Source organism: Amaranthus tricolor, chromosome 13, assembly GCF_026212465.1.
Source record: "Amaranthus tricolor cultivar Red isolate AtriRed21 chromosome 13, ASM2621246v1, whole genome shotgun sequence".
NCBI classification, from domain to species: domain Eukaryota; kingdom Viridiplantae; phylum Streptophyta; class Magnoliopsida; order Caryophyllales; family Amaranthaceae; genus Amaranthus; species Amaranthus tricolor.
Genome location: NC_080059.1, coordinates 380,046 through 395,977, shown reverse-complemented (window position 1 = coordinate 395,977; position 15,932 = coordinate 380,046). Strand labels below are relative to the sequence as shown.

Sequence of the window (15,932 nt, the reverse complement as noted above, 5' to 3'; positions counted from 1 at the left end):
ATACAAAATCCGTTACAGTACTTTTTGATTCTGGTGCATCGTGCTCGTTTGTTTCAAAGTCTAGAGTTAAGGATTTTGAATTGGAGAACCCCGAGGAAACATCTTTTTCAGTCTCTACTTCTTCTGGGGAGACTTTTCATTGTAATACGTTGTTCCGTGAAGTGCCGGTTAAGATAGGGAAAGTAAAATTTCCAAGTAATTTATTTTCTCTAGAAATGGATGATTTAAATGTAATACTTGGGATGGATTGGCTAAGTAGATACAAAGCGATAATAGATTGTGAAGAACAGTCAGTGACTTTAAGTGGACCTAGGGGGGAGAAGGTTAAATATAGGAGTTTTCCTAAGGGACCGAGGATAAAAATTGTATCGTCATTGAAGGTCAGGAAGTTAATCAAGCAAAGGCAACCGTGGTTTCTGTGTAGTATAAGTAAAGGGGAGTGGGAGTTGCAGCTTGAGAACATTCCAGTAGTCTGTGATTTTAGAGATGTTTTTCCAGAAGAACTTCCTGGTATGCCGCCAAGAAGGGATGTGGATTTCTCGATTGATTTAATCCCTGGGACAGGGCCAATTTCAAAAGCTCCTTACCGAATGGCCCCAAAGGAGATGGAAGAATTGAAAGTCCAATTGGAGGAGTTGTAGAGATGGGTTATATAAGACCCAGTGTGTCGCCTTGGGGAGCCCCAGTGTTGTTTGTAAGGAAAAGGACGGAACGATGCGTCTCTATATTGATTACAGAGAACTTAATAAGGTCACTGTTAAGAATAAGTACCCATTACCACGGATCGATGATCTTTTTGATCAGTTGCAGCGGGCAGGAGTCTTTTCTAAGATTGATTTGCGGTCCGGGTATCATCAGTTACGTATCAAGGAGGAGGATATTAGTAAATCAGCTTTTAGAACCAGATACGGACACTTCGAATTTACCGTGATGCCTTTTGGGTTGACCAACGCACCTGCAACTTTTATGGGGTTGATGAATCGGGTTTTTAACGCGTACCTCGATAAGTGTGTGGTGGTGTTCATTGATGATATTTTGGTATATTCCAAGAACCAAGAAGAACATCGAGAGCATTTAAGGATAGTCTTGCAGATTCTGCGAGAGAATCAGTTGTATGCTAAGTTTTCGAAGTGTGAATTTTGGTTAGAGCAAGTGGCTTTTCTGGGTCACATTGTTTCTAAGGAAGGAATTTCCGTTGAACCAGCAAAAGTAGCAGCTGTTCGGGATTGGTCTACACCTCGGAATGTTACAGATATCCGGAGTTTCTTGGGATTAGCAGGATACTATCGTCGTTTTGTGAAGGACTTTTCTCGCATCGTTCGTCCACTGACAGCCTTGATGAAGAAGGAAAAGAAGTTCGAATGGACAGAAGAGTGCGAGAGGGCATTTCAGTTGTTGAAGGAGAAGTTAACTATAGCCCCTGTGTTGACCTTACCTGATCCATCTTTGGAATACTCCGTCTACAGTGACGCTTCCAAACATGGATTAGGTTGTGTTTTAATGCAAGATAGGAAAGTGGTGGCGTATGCTTCACGTCAACTAAGGACTCATGAGGTGAATTATCCAACACATGACTTGGAGTTAGCGGCTGTGGTTTTCGCATTGAAAATCTGGCGACATTATCTTTATGGTGTCAAATGCAAGGTCTTTACGGATCATAAAAGCTTGCAATTTTTGTTCACTAAATCCGAGTTGAATTTGCGCCAACGACGTTGGTTAGAACTTATCAGTGATTATGATTTGGAGATTTCATATCACGAAGGCCGTGCGAATGTAGTCGCTGATGCTTTGAGCAGAAAATCGAGGCATTCAGTCTCAGCGTTAATAACCTCTGAGGAGTTGTGTAAGGAGTTTGGGAGAATGAACTTGGAGATAATCCAAGAAGGGGAATTGGAAGCCAAGTTGAGTGCCTTGTTTATTTAAACTACCTTTTTCGAAGAGATTATGGCTAAGCAACTAGAAGACCCAAAGTTCATTAAACTTCGGGAGCAGATCAGTGAAGGGAAAGCTGAAGGTTTTACAATTCATGAGGACGGTAGTCTTCGTTTTAAAGGACGGTGGTGTGTGCCGGATGGGTGTGACTCCTTGAAGGAAAAATTATTGAACGAAGCTCATTATTCTAGATACTCGATTCATCCTGGTGGGGATAAGATGTATCAAGATTTAAAATGCATGTTTTGGTGGTCTGGTATGAAAAAGAATATTGCTGATTTTGTTTCCAAGTGTTTAACGTGTCAAAAGGTTAAGAGTGAACATCGAAGACCAGCTGGGTTACTGCAACCTCTGGAAGTCCCGGTATGGAAGTGGGATGACATATCTATGGATTTTGTGTTAGGGTTGCCACGAACTAAGGCTGGTAATGATACTCTTTGGGTGATTGTGGATAGGCTTACTAAGTCTGCAAGGTTTATTCCGATGAACTGTAAGTGGGATATGGAACAACTTGCTCGTGCCTATATTAGATACGTTGTTCGATATCACGGAATACCTCGTACTATTGTCTCCGATCGCGATACTCGATACTTGTCACATTTTTGGAAATCATTACAGTAGGCTTTGGGAACCACTCTTCTTCATAGCACGTCTTTTCACCCTATGACGGATGGTCAGACTGAACGTGTCAATCAGATACTAGAAGACATGTTGAGAGCAATAGCCATGGAATGGCAAGGTTCATGGGACGAACATTTGGATTTAGTGGAATTCTCTTATAATAACAGTTATCAGGCAACAATTCAAATGGCTCCGTTTGAAGCACTTTATGGTCGTAAGTGCCGTAGTCCTGTATGTTGGGATGATTTTACTGAATCTGTCACCTTAGGACCTAATATGCTTGTGCAAATGACTGAGAAAGTAAAGTTAATTCGCGATAAAATGAAGGCAGCCCAGGATAGACAAAAATCGTACGCCGATCTCCGACGTCGGCCTGATGAGTACAAAGTGGGCGACAAAGTTCTACTCCGTGTGTCTCCGATGAAAGGTGTGGTTCGTTTTGGTGATCGTGGGAAGTTAAGCCCGCGTTTCATTGGCCCCTATGATATTGTGGAGCGGATTGGAAGGTTAGCTTACCGGTTAGCGTTACCTAATGCGCTGGGTAAGGTTCATGACGTTTTTCATATCCCCCAGTTAAAACTTGATGAAAGCCTCACCTATGAAGAGCAACCTGTTCAGATTTTAGATAGAAAGGTTCACAGTACTCGGCGAAAAGATGTTGCAATGGTTAAGGTTCTATGGTCAAATCATCGGTCACAAGAGGCAACTTGGGAAACAGAAGCTTCAATGCGAGAGAAGTATCCGTATCTTTTTCCTCAGGTTAGTAAGTTACGGGGACGTAACTTTTTAAGGGGGGTAGGAAGCGATAGAATTTTGCGCGCTTTGAGGTTTATTTTGATCTATTTCTTTTGTTGTGTGCTTGTTTTGTCGTTTTTATGTGTGTGATTGTTGTGTGTTTTGTGTTTGATTGTTGTGTGTTTGTGTTTGTACGTTGAGGTTTTGGGGTCAAAACCTCAATAAGGGAGTTAGTCTGTAACACCCCGATATTTTTCCGATATATTAAATGATTTGCTAGTAATATTATTATTATTATTATTATTATTATTATTATTATTATTATTATTCTTTTTAGAAAAATATATTTCTTTTTATTATTTATTTTGTTAGTAGGTTAAATCATGAGACTTCAACTTTTAAGGCAATTAAAACCATTTTAAGTCCAAACCTTTTTTCTAATCTATCTTTAATTTAAAAAAAAATAAATAAATAAAAGTGGGAAGGTGATTGGATTTGGCCGGCCATATGGAGCAACATTAGGGGATTTGTAACTTCTTAAGGATATGGAAAGATTAAGGAGTAATTGCCTTCCATAAGTATTGCCTTAATTTTCCTTAATTTCTTTATTTCCTTAATCTCCTAATTTCCTTACATCTTTTCATTCCAAACCATTTGCAAGTAAGAAAAACACTCCCAAAACCCTCAAATTCCCACGCCTAATCCTCCATTGATTCATCAATTTTGGTGTTTTGTTCTTGAGCAATTGTGAGTAATCCTTAATCTAGTTTTTATTTTTAAATTTTAATTTAAATTTCTATGATTTTTATGTGTGTTATTTTATAGTTTATGATTTGTTCATGATTTAAAAATTCATGTGTGAAAGTATGATGTATTTTCTATCTAAATTGATGTATGTTTTTTTTAGGGTTTTGGATATGTTTACATATGTGTGAAGAAATTGTTTGATGGATGATTGAAAAAAAAAAATATATATATATATATATATATATATATATATATATATATAACAATGGATGTTCATAGAAAAAAAAAATGTATGTGGTGTTAGGAATTTATTTATTTATTTTTATTGATTAGTAGAAGGAATTTATAATGTTGGTAAAAAAAATATATACATGTAAATATGTGATGTGTATGTGTGTATACAATTGTGTAAAAAGAATTATAAAAAAAAATAATAATAATAATTCATTAAAATTTATTTTTATGTAAATTTTGTTGTTTAGATTTAATAAGAAATAAAGCATTGATATTTATGTTTTTATGATAAAAAAAAATGGAATGACAAAATCCCGTAGGTTTTAAAAATGGTGAAAAAAATGTGTTTTAGGAAAATTTTTGGCTTTGAAATTAAGTTAAAAATACTTATACTATGTTATAAATTATGAAAATTGGTACCCGGGGGTTTTGACGCCTTCCAGACGCAACGGTGAAGTCGGATTTTTAATTTGACAGTTTTAAGTTGAGCTTCTGGACAGATTGTATAGGCTGTCCTGTTTTGTGTATTTACCATGTTATAGTATGTGATGGATGTTCATGTTGTGTGTAGTATTCTAGGTATGGATGTGATTGTATATGTGTGTTATGGATGATTTGAGGAAAATGTGTATGTGTGCTTATTTCCCGAATACGATTGAACCTTGTAGGAAGTCGATTCGTGACCGGGAATTGATTAAGACGCTTATGAGTTGGTTATCTTGCTTAAGGTATGTACACGCAGCGTGGTTCGCATTAGTCCGATGTATCATATAATAATGGTATACAAAAGTAAAGTATGTATATATAGTACGAAAAATGTTATCTTTCGAATCAATAATTTTTATACATTGTTTTGATAAGCAGAGGTAGTATGACCTCACTAACTTTAAAGTGGACGTAGTATGACGTCAATTGGTGGAAATGAATTACTCGCGGTTTATGAGGGCATTACGAGCCACCGCGGGGGTATGCATACTTAACCATAGGCACCGAAGTAAGGCGAGTGTCTATGGTAGAGACTTGCTTAGGGGTTAGCTCCCCCTAATGTATTGTCTCACTTATGGAGTTTGGAGTGTACCGGCAGTATGGCTGGATAGTACAGCAGTATGGCTGACTAACCTTTACATGAAAATAATTATTCTTAATAAGCATGATCGAAGCATAAGGTTCTGTGAATTGTCAGCTAATAAATTAAAACTTTCTCTTGTGTTATTATTTATTTGGTATGCGACGTTTGCTGACGTGTACTTTTGGTCTTAACGACCCTGCGATGATGTTGTTACCTATCTGGGCAATGACTAGTAGTAAGTTAAGTTGCAGGTCTGGGGAGTGAGGATTGTCCCTTGAAGAAATAAATTACTAGGATAGAGAAGTCTTGATAAGAACTTCAAAATTTAGTTTAAAGAACATTTGGTTTTTATGAGGCAATTTTCGTTCTCAAGTTGTAATAAGTAGATTTAACTTTTCGTTCTTATCCGCTGCTAAGAATTTCTTATTATCTAGTAGTTCATAATAACGCTAATGGAACTCGATCCGCACGTTTTCCTTAACTTCAAAACCGTTTTAAACTGTTTTCAAACATCCCGGTTTGACTCGGATTATAGTTGTCTCGTTTTTAAAAGGTCATCTTCTCTTTTCGTACGACCCGAGTTATTCCGAGATGTTACAAAGAGGCTCTCATATACGTGAAGTTTCGGTTATTTTTTCTCCAATTATTTAGTTCAGTAGTCATGTGCTTAAATGAGAAACCTAATGCTGCAAGTTTGATCCATATTGCTCGAAGCTACTAATGCAAATACAAATTTTAATTATAAGGTTAACTCAATTTAAACCCCCTAAAAAGATTGACCCTGGGCGATTGCACCTCAAAACTACCCTTAAAAACGACCCTGTGAAAAGATGGAGGAACTAAGTTCTTGCTAACCTAACCTAAGCGCAAGTGAAACAACAATCAACTACGAGTGAATAATTGTTTTTCAAACAAGACAAATTGCCAAGCCCAAAATAAACATTGTCATGATGAAGGGTTCAAGATCTTACTCTATCCCTACCCTTTAAATAAGGTTAGAGTCTATTTATTGACCTAAAGATCCGAATCCAATAAAAAGTGCAAAAGTTCACGTCTACGCGGATTTAATCTTTTAGACTTAATTTAAAATAAATTGATACTTGTATATGATAATAAATTACTTCCTTCATTTCATATTAGTTGCAATATTAGAAAAATGGTACTATTTATTCATCACTTTTAAGTTGTGATTAGTTTTTAATTTATAAGTTAAAATATAGTCAAGTGAAATCTTGTTTGATTCGATTTATTGCAAAGATTATTAGTATTAATTTTTTATAATTTTTTATTATACATAATTAGAAATATTAACGATTGAATTAGTACATTAGACTGCTTACAAAAACAAATATTACAAGTAAATTAAAACAGAAAAAGTATTTCTTAATAGAGATATTAAGACCTTAAATTTAGATTTTAAGATCCTAAAATTTGATATTTACATTCCAAATAAAAGTGGACGAGTCTAGAATAGACCCGGATCCTAAAATGGGTCCTCATGCTAATCGGTGAATATCCAAGTAAAATAATTAAGCATGTGGAAAAAGTTAGAGTGAAGTAGTAGATGAAAGATGAGGTGCGAGAATCGCGGAGGAGTTGATGTAAATCCAAAATTGTTGCTCTATTCCCATTGTTGTGCTGTGCTTTGTTAAATTGTGAAGTATTTTTTTGGTAGAACAAATCAGACTTCTTTTTATTTGCAGTATCCCAAGTTCAAGGCAGATACAACTTACGCCAAAATCAAATCAAAGCGCACAGGACTGTAGGACCCACTAACAATTCATCAACTATGACTTGCTTTTCTATTTTCTTTTCACTTTTTAACTAACTTTTTCTATAATAAATAACTAATAATCAATGTCTAAATTTATCAAATATTTTCACAAATAGCTAATTTTTAAACTAGCTTTAAAACCAATAAAAACAACTAACAATTTCAACTAGTCAAATAAATCAAATAAAAAAGTCAATAACCAACAAACAATTGTCAAACGCCCATTTAAACAACCGCCAACACCAAATTGTCGAAGGACGACTCATACAGTATTAAAAAAAAAGGTGGAGCCCACATAGTAAAATCTGAGTCTCTGACCATCCAACAAAAGAGCATAGCATTAGCATCAAGTCTAGTGGGACTGGGACGTGCCCTACAGGCTACAGGAATCAGGATATTATGATGACTAGTACCACTGACCTCAAACCTCCTTGTGTAGTTGTCAGAATCCCAACCTATAGCCTTGGGCTTTACTCCGTACTGTCTGCTCTTTCTTTCTTTCTTTCTTTTTTTTTTTTTTTTTTGCTTTTTCATTTTTTATCATTCAATAAGATGAGGAGGTCTTATTAAATAACAATAATTTATAAAGTTAACAAATCATCCTTATATAGTAGGTTTTAATAGAATAAGACTTTTATGATTTCAGTTTACTTTTTTTGATTTTGTTTAGTTTATTATTATTTTTTGTCTTTTTACGATAATTTACAAATAACGGTTATTGATTAGAAATTATTACAAATAAGAATGATTCAAACACAAACATGGTGATTTTAAGAAAGTGAAGTAAGTTCTAAGAAAGTAAGAAAAATTATAAAAATTTGATTAATGAAGAGGGCGAACAAATTATTGGTGACTTTAATTTAACGATAGTTAAATAGGTTCTATAGATTAAAAGAGATGATAAAACACATTTTTAAATAAGAAAAATAATCCAAATTGAATAGAACAACCATAACCAAAAATTGGCGCAAAGTAAGTAGCACAAGCGAGTACTCTATTTTTAGTTAGGGTCTGTTTTAATGTTCTCATATAATTATAGACTATTGTTTTTTTATCCCATTAAATTTGGGATATTTACCCTCTATGCGAAGTACTCCCTCCACATTAATATAATGTCCCATTTGTTTGGGCACGGATATTAAAAGTGGTGTGAGGTCCATTTAAAAGGTGGTAGTTTGGTAAGTAGTGAAGGGTAAGTAGTAAAGGGTAGTTGGGTAAGTAAGGTATATGGGGGTATATTTGTAATTACTTGTGTGAATTAAGGATATTTAGGTAAAAAAAAGATTGACAAAAATAGAAATGTGACAATTGATATAATTTTGCCAAATAAAAAAATATGACAATTATATTGGTGTGGAGGAAGTAATATTTTTACTTGCATTAAATTTATAATATTTATACTCGTTGAGAAATAGTAGAGGGTAATTATTACTCTCTTTTTCCTATTTGAAATTCACATTTTAAACAATTTTATTTATTATTAACCTAAAAATCTTTCTATTTACATTATATTTTATTAATATAATTAACCATAGTCATCCTAATTTCAATTTTTTAAAATTTTTAAATTTTTTACATATTTTTCACTTAATTTATTTTAATAATTTTTAATGTTTATAGTAGTATTTTATTTCACTAACTTTATTACTTTATTAGAAGTATTTAATAAAAAAAACATTTAACCAGTTAATTAAAAGTTGTATAATTGATTAGGCAATATGCAAGGTGATTACTGATTAGTGAGAATGGAAAATCGAGTATTATAAAATTGAGAAGAATAAATAAAAAAGTCAAGAATTGAGACCTTGTAAGCAACATTTAACCGACAGCCCACCAAAGAGAAAGTGAGGAGCAGTCGACCACGCTAGATAACCTCCCCGGTCTCCCACTCACAAAATTTGTGGAAAGCACAATCAATTATTTTGAAAAAAAAAAGGTATCACTAAATATCGTCATCTTATTCATTTTATCGCTACTCTATATATAATGAATTTTCAAGATTGCCCCTGTATAATTTTCGAACTCAAAAACTGTAACATCTCTCTAAAAACACTATGTTAACTTAAACAAGCTAAAAGTGTACATCGAACAAAAATGGCAAACCGAAACGAGCATGATAGCTATTCAGTAAGTAATTAATCGATACGAAATTTTTCAAAAAAAAAAAAATTTCCAGAACCTCCAGTCGCACAAAATGTGCGACCCCTCCTAGGTCAAGTCGCACTTTTTGTGCAACTGGGGGATTCTAGAATTTTTTTTTTTTGAAAAATTAATTCTTTTTATTTATTATAATTATTTTTTAAGTTATTATTATTTATTAAATATTATAGTAAATTATTTTATATACTCATATATTTATATATATTTTTGTGTTTACTTAAATTATTTATTTATGTTATTTTAATTTAATTTATTTTATTTTATATATGTACTTTATTTAGTAAAATTTTTTACTTCATATTTTTTATTGATATTGTTAATATATTGAAATTTGAATTATTAAACTAATTGATATTGTTAATATATTACATAGTTTAATCTTTTAATTATTATGAATAAATTTATATTTACAGGACTTTGAAAACCTAGGGGATAATGTAGATTACTCTGATAGATTTGTTACCGATAGGAAATTTGATTCTATACATGTTAGCCAGCGTCACTGCACCCTAAGCAATCTCACCCTGATCAGTAGTCACATCAAGTATAAGGTGAGGCCGCATCACGACTCTAGTCTTATCCACCAGTAACGTGGAACCCACTATAGCCATGTAATACGCAGTAGCCTGAGTCTCCAGAGACTGAGAACGGTGGCATAGCTGCAACATTTCACCAACGTTAATGCTCCCGCGAGTGAAGTACCCCTTCTTAAGCAGCTCCGAAATTGGCTCCCCAAACAGACCGGCCAGGCCAAGCTTCCAGTCACCATCAGCGGGTTCAGCGGGAAGCGAACCGTCAATGCCAACTCCTAAAATGCGTTGCACGTCGTGCAACATTATGGTCATCTCCCCCTATGGCATGTGGAAGGTGTTGGTATCAGGCTGTCACCTCTCCACAAAGGCCGTAATAAGAGCACTATCAATGTGATGGTGCATTATCTACGGTAGACAACCTAGAGGAATGGCAGGTAACACCCCGTATAGCTCATCAGACATGTCCTGCAGTCTGATTATCTCCTCTAACGTCCTCTTTCTAGGACGGCAATCCAAAATCGGAGGCGTGCATTTCGATCCCTCAAATATAACCTTCGCTACGTGCCTACCGTAGCTGGGTATTAAACTGGTGTCAACCAGTCCATATCCGCGGATTGTGAGCGCCTCCTCCCCCGTGGAGCCGCATCCTCAACCTAGCTGATTCCTGCGTGATCAGAAGTGTCAGCCGTGCCATGCCCTCTAATCTTAAATTGACCGACATGCCCTCTGATGAGCGTCCAATCAACAGGATGCCCGACAGACTCATCATGACCGATAGACTCTTCCTGACTGACAGACTTGTCGTAATCAGTATCATCATCACCTGAGCCGACCGTATTACTACGCAGGCTAGTCTGGCGCTCAAAGCGACTACGCACATGGTCTAGGGTGCTCGAACGTTGGGCCTGATTATGGCTGGCCGCCTGTTCCTGCCTGGCTCGCCTTGCAGAACCCGTAACCCCCCTCTCATGGGGATCCCAATAAACTCTGCCTAGAACTATTCCCGCTCAATAACCCTCTAAAAAAGCCTTTTCCTTTTCCCTAATTTCCAGCCATTACTACAATTTATATATTTTAATAAACTATTAATAAAAAATTAAAAGCATGTTTTCCATCTGATTTTTTTGATTGGTTTTGTTTTGATTCGTTTTTTGTTCTGGATTGATTTTGATCGATTATGATCAATGATGAAATACCGATAGAATTTTTCCGTCCAAGAAAACCTTACGGCTCTGATACCATGTAGATAATTATTATACGAAATTCGGTTTTGGTTTAGTCTGGTGAATACTCACTACAAAAAATGTTACACCTACTTAAGCTTAAAAATGCAGTTAGGCACACTTACAAGTGAGGTTGATAGATTTAGCCACGTTTAATTAAGTGTGGCATCTGCTTGCGTTTTTAGGCACATTTAATAAGCATGGCTAAAGGTGCTAATAAGCGTGGCTTCATTATTTCATAGACCATTGTTTTTCTTTCTTTTTTTCCCACATAAATAAGCGTGGCTAATGAACATAACTAATATTTTAACCAATTATGAAAAATTATTATTATTGTTATTATTATTATGATGATGATTATTAGTATTATTAATATTATTTTATTTTGGAAAAATAAATTTGATAAAATGCCATAAAAAAGCCATATTAATACAACTCTAGTCCAAGACTTAGAAGCCACATCATTACTAATACAAACCAAAGACACAAAATCAAGTCCAAGCGCAACTAATACATTCAAAGATACAAAATGTATGTCCAAGGCAATTCAAAACGGAGCAGCTTCCATTCAAATGATCATAGCCACGACACGGTAGCAGGCGAAGCATTTTGAGACCCAAAACCCAGTAGCAAGCAGTTGCAGGTCTTTCATCAGAAGCATAAACACCTTGAAGCGAACCTCTGTAGAAGCTGCATCTACTGCCTGGTGCCGGTGCACAACAAAAACAACCTCCAAGATTAGGCCAATAGCAAGCTGGTAGATCCAAAGTACTAAATCAAAAGCAGCAGATACACAATACATACTACTATATCCCCATCACAATCATATACAATGAATTCATCTGTTATTTTATATCATATATTGACAAAAATATATACTATATTCCCATCATAATTAGAAATGTAGTGTACTACTCCTAATACTTATAATACTTATTTAATCATCACTCTTCTTTTCTCTCATTTTTTACTCCATTTTACTCACTCTTTCTACACTCATTTCTTAGCTTCTTAAAAACCCCCATTTTACTCCATAGGCAAAATGCAAACAGCAAGCTGCTCTGGCAGATCCCAAAAACAACCTCAACAGACACAAACAGAAAGCAGCAGTCTGGCAGATCCCAAACAGCAGGCTGGTGCAAAACACAAATACAAACACACCTAGGGCTAACAAAAGTTAACCCGACTTGAACCTAACCCGAAATAAGTGGGTTTTGGTTGAGATTTTTGGCCCAATTAATTAAATGAGTCGACCCGACCTAATCTGTTTATTAAATGGGTTAGGTTCAGGTTAAAATTTTAAACCTGAAAAAAATCTGTATAACCCATTTAATTAGATGTGTTAATTTCGAGTTAAATCAATAAGTATAAGCTAAACTTAGTTCATTTAATATTTTTTTATTTTTCATAGTAATTACAAAATATGCAATAAAAAACATAAAGTTAAAATTAAAGCCTAAAAAATTAGACTTAATCAACGTTAAAAACCTTAAAACGAAAACAAAAAAATTATAAATCTGTTGCAGGTCGAGTCAAGGTTGTGATTTTCAACCCCCTTAACTAAATGGCATAGGCTTGGGTCAAGGGTTTTCTGACCTGTTTATATATGATTCGAACCCAAACCCCATTCAAACTAAACTGTTTGACAGGCCTAAACACATCACAAGTTCACAACACAAGCATCCCGATCAAAACAGCTATTTTCTGGTGTTGCAGCACTAATTGTAGCAGTCAGTGACCAAGAAAGAGTTTGCCCACTTAAATAAAAAAATTACATTCAAAAATATTTTAATTATTGGTCTTCATTACAACTCAAAATTTTTGTATTAAAATTTTATTACAGAACCTTTTAGTTCATGAATCCAAAACTTAGATGCACCAATATTCCCGATCAAATACTAGTAAGTACTACTAGTGCTAATTAATCTAGATTTAGACGAATAAATAGAAATTAACACTCTATAATGAAACGACGACTATTAAACAATTTAAAGTCGAGAACTAAAAGTAGCTATCAACGTAACATATCCATCTCAATTCTCATCCAAAGACCAAAATCAACTCTTGAAACTAAATGAAATTCACAATTTAGCAAAAATGAACCATATAATGTTTGAGATTGAAATATCCAAGTATACTTCACTTAACCAAACCATTACAAAATAAACCAATACAAAACAAACCCAATATAAATTTAATAAAACCAATCCAGAAGAGGTTTGAACATACTAGTATTCTTCAGCTCATATATGGCCGGGTCACTATCTTCCACTAATCTCTGCAACATCATTATTAATCACTGTAATTCGAAGGACTCCAAACAAATGGAAGTATTATTTGCCATTAACAATTCAATTAAATGAAATGATGAGTGAACCTGCAATGCTCCCATGCCAGCATTCCAAGTGTCCACATCAACATATGTAAACAAAAATAGAGAACTTATATTTGCAAAACATAAACACTAACAATAGCACAGCAACACTGATAAACCATCAATATTGAAAAACATGTATAAAACAAAAATGCTTCTATTTCTCATTTTTCATAATCTACTGTTTGAGAACAAGTATTTCATTTCAAATTATGGATTTCAATTATGAAATCATAAATAAAGAATTTGAGAATGACAAGGTTTGAGTGGTCGTTCTCAAATTCTCAACTTTAACTATTTTAAAAACTAAAATTTGATCCAAATTCAAAATTAAAAATTTTTAATTTGCCAAAAAATAAATTTAAGTCAATTTCAAATTTTCAAATAAAATTATTATTCCCAATTATTCCCAAACATGGCATAAAATTATTCACAAATCAATTATTCAAGCAAGAAATATTCAAGCAAATAATAATTAATACCAAAATCAAACCCTAAAACAAATTAATACCAAAATCAACTAACCATTCAAACAAACCAAACCCTAAAACAGATTAATACCAAAAGCAAACCCTAAATCAAAAAAGAGAACAAACCCTAAAATCAAAAATAAATCCTAAAATAGAGAACAAGCCCTAAAAGCAAAGATAATACAAATTTATACCAAAATAAAACAAAAGAAAATAAATTTCAGATTTCATACCTTGTTACCGCATGAGGACGTGAAGGAGAGGGAGTGAGGCAGATGAAAGAGGAGGATGTGGCTACACCGCGCGAGGAAGAAACAGAGATGAAATAAGGGACTGAGGACTAAAGAATCAGGCGTGAAGGAGTGAAGAACAACAATGAACACAGGAAATGAGGAAGGAAGAAAGATTGAATGAGGGCTTAATAAGGATTAAAAAAAATTGGAGTATTTAGGAAATGGGGAAGATTGCGTTATTTTTCAATTGTGTTTAGCCAAGATGAATTGATTTTTATATATTTTTTAATTAATTAACCTTTAGCCACACTTATTAATGTGGCTGAATTCATTTTTTATTTTTTTATATTTTTATTGAATATTAGCCACACTTATTAGTATGACTGAATTGATGCTTTAGCCACGCTTATTAGTGTGGCTGATTTTATCTTTGAATCATAGTCACGCTTATATGTGACACTATTTTTCCCACGCTTAATAAGCGTGCCTAAATGCAAAAAGTGGGCCTAATTGCAAAATAGTTGGCCACAATTAATTAAACGTGGCAAAATAAATGTAGGTACATGCCATATTTTTTGTAGTGACTGAATTTGTATTATTTTATCAATGAGAGAAATACCTCTATTTATACATGATTAAGATTAAAAAAAAGGAAATAAAATATTAACCTAAATCTAAATAATAAGAAACAAAATAACCATTAATATCCTAAATATTAAAAAAGATCTTAACATCCTAAAACATAATATTCTAAAATAATATCTTTATTTAGTTCTACTATCTATTTTCCTATACCTCTATCCAAACATAGTATAGGCCCTGTAGGGGGAAAGGATTGTATGGAATTAATTTTTTGAGAAAGCAATATTTAATCTCTAAGTGGGACAAAATTCAATCTTGTCTTGTAAGCATATTGATCATTGAATAAAGAAGAATAAGTAAAAGTTGGGCATTGTTATGAAATGGAAGTATATACCAAAGAGTTGGCCCACTATAAATTCTCAATCAACTTGGTGCTTGGAGTGGACTGCTACTAGCTAATCACTTTCTCACTTATATTGTGTAGGTAAGACATCAAACATGTTAGGTCCATATTCAATTTGACAAAATGGGGTAATTAAAGTTTGGTGAAACTTCCATACACTAGCTAATTCTACATATTTGTGTTTTAGTGTGTTTATTGAAAATGGTGACAAGAACAAAAATTAGTTGAAAAAAATGAGTTGCTGACATAGAGGTTATAAGTTTTATGGTTGATTAAGAAAAAATAAAAGGATAATAAATTTAAAATAAATCACTAATTTACAACTTTTTTGTTTTGAATTATAATGGACTTAAATAAAATGACTCGTTAAATCATCTTTTTTTTTTATTTGTGTGAAATTGTCCATAATATTTGCTACAATTAGACTATATATCGCACCTAATGATACAGTAAGTAATCAGCAAAATAAGATTAGTTCATCGACACTTCAATGAAATAAATTTAGGTATTAAAGATATGATAATTGAACAAAAGTATTTAATTTAACGACATATTATGTAATAATTAATCTGCATGATGATGAAAAATAATAAAAATATGACTTTACATCTTTTACTACTTTCACCAATGTTCTATGTATTTTATGATAAATGATAGAGATGGAAAATGGAACTTTAATTCATCTCGTTTTGATATTTTTCTTCAAAGGTTTCTCTATGGCATGATTAATAATGTGCAAATTAATCTTCAAATGGAGTGTTTTTTAGTTATTCTGATAAAATGATGCAAATTCTAAAAGAAGAAAATACTTAAATTTGTCATTACAAGATTCATTTCCTACA

At 33.5% G+C, this 15,932-nt stretch overlaps 1 protein-coding gene across 8 annotated transcripts; it reads right to left on the bottom strand.

Annotated features, from left to right (window-relative positions):
* Positions 1–11,414: 11,414 nt before the first annotated feature.
* On the bottom strand, positions 11,415–14,922 carry LOC130797626 (uncharacterized). Of its 8 annotated transcripts, none has more exons than XR_009038916.1 (3): positions 14,106–14,922; positions 13,258–13,327; positions 11,415–11,731 (listed from the first exon to the last, which is right to left on the bottom strand). XR_009038916.1 is itself a non-coding variant. In XM_057660295.1 (3 exons), exons 2-3 carry the CDS (start codon positions 13,316–13,318, stop codon positions 11,520–11,522), a joined length of 324 nt encoding a protein of 107 aa, XP_057516278.1. In that variant the 5' UTR covers positions 13,319–13,405; positions 14,106–14,922; the 3' UTR covers positions 11,415–11,519. The 8 variants fall into 8 exon arrangements, 4 of the variants coding, with proteins under 4 accessions (XP_057516278.1, XP_057516277.1, XP_057516276.1 ...); XR_009038917.1 differs by having other exon boundaries at positions 11,415–11,782; positions 13,258–13,306; XR_009038915.1 differs by having other exon boundaries at positions 13,258–13,306.
* Positions 14,923–15,932: the final 1,010 nt, after the last annotated feature.

Coding starts and splice junctions, on each gene's coding strand:
- LOC130797626 (XM_057660293.1), bottom strand. Junction 11,783..13,257: donor ATATGAGCTGAAGAATACTA/GTATGTTCAAAC, acceptor TGGATCTACCAG/CTTGCTATTGGCCTAATCTT.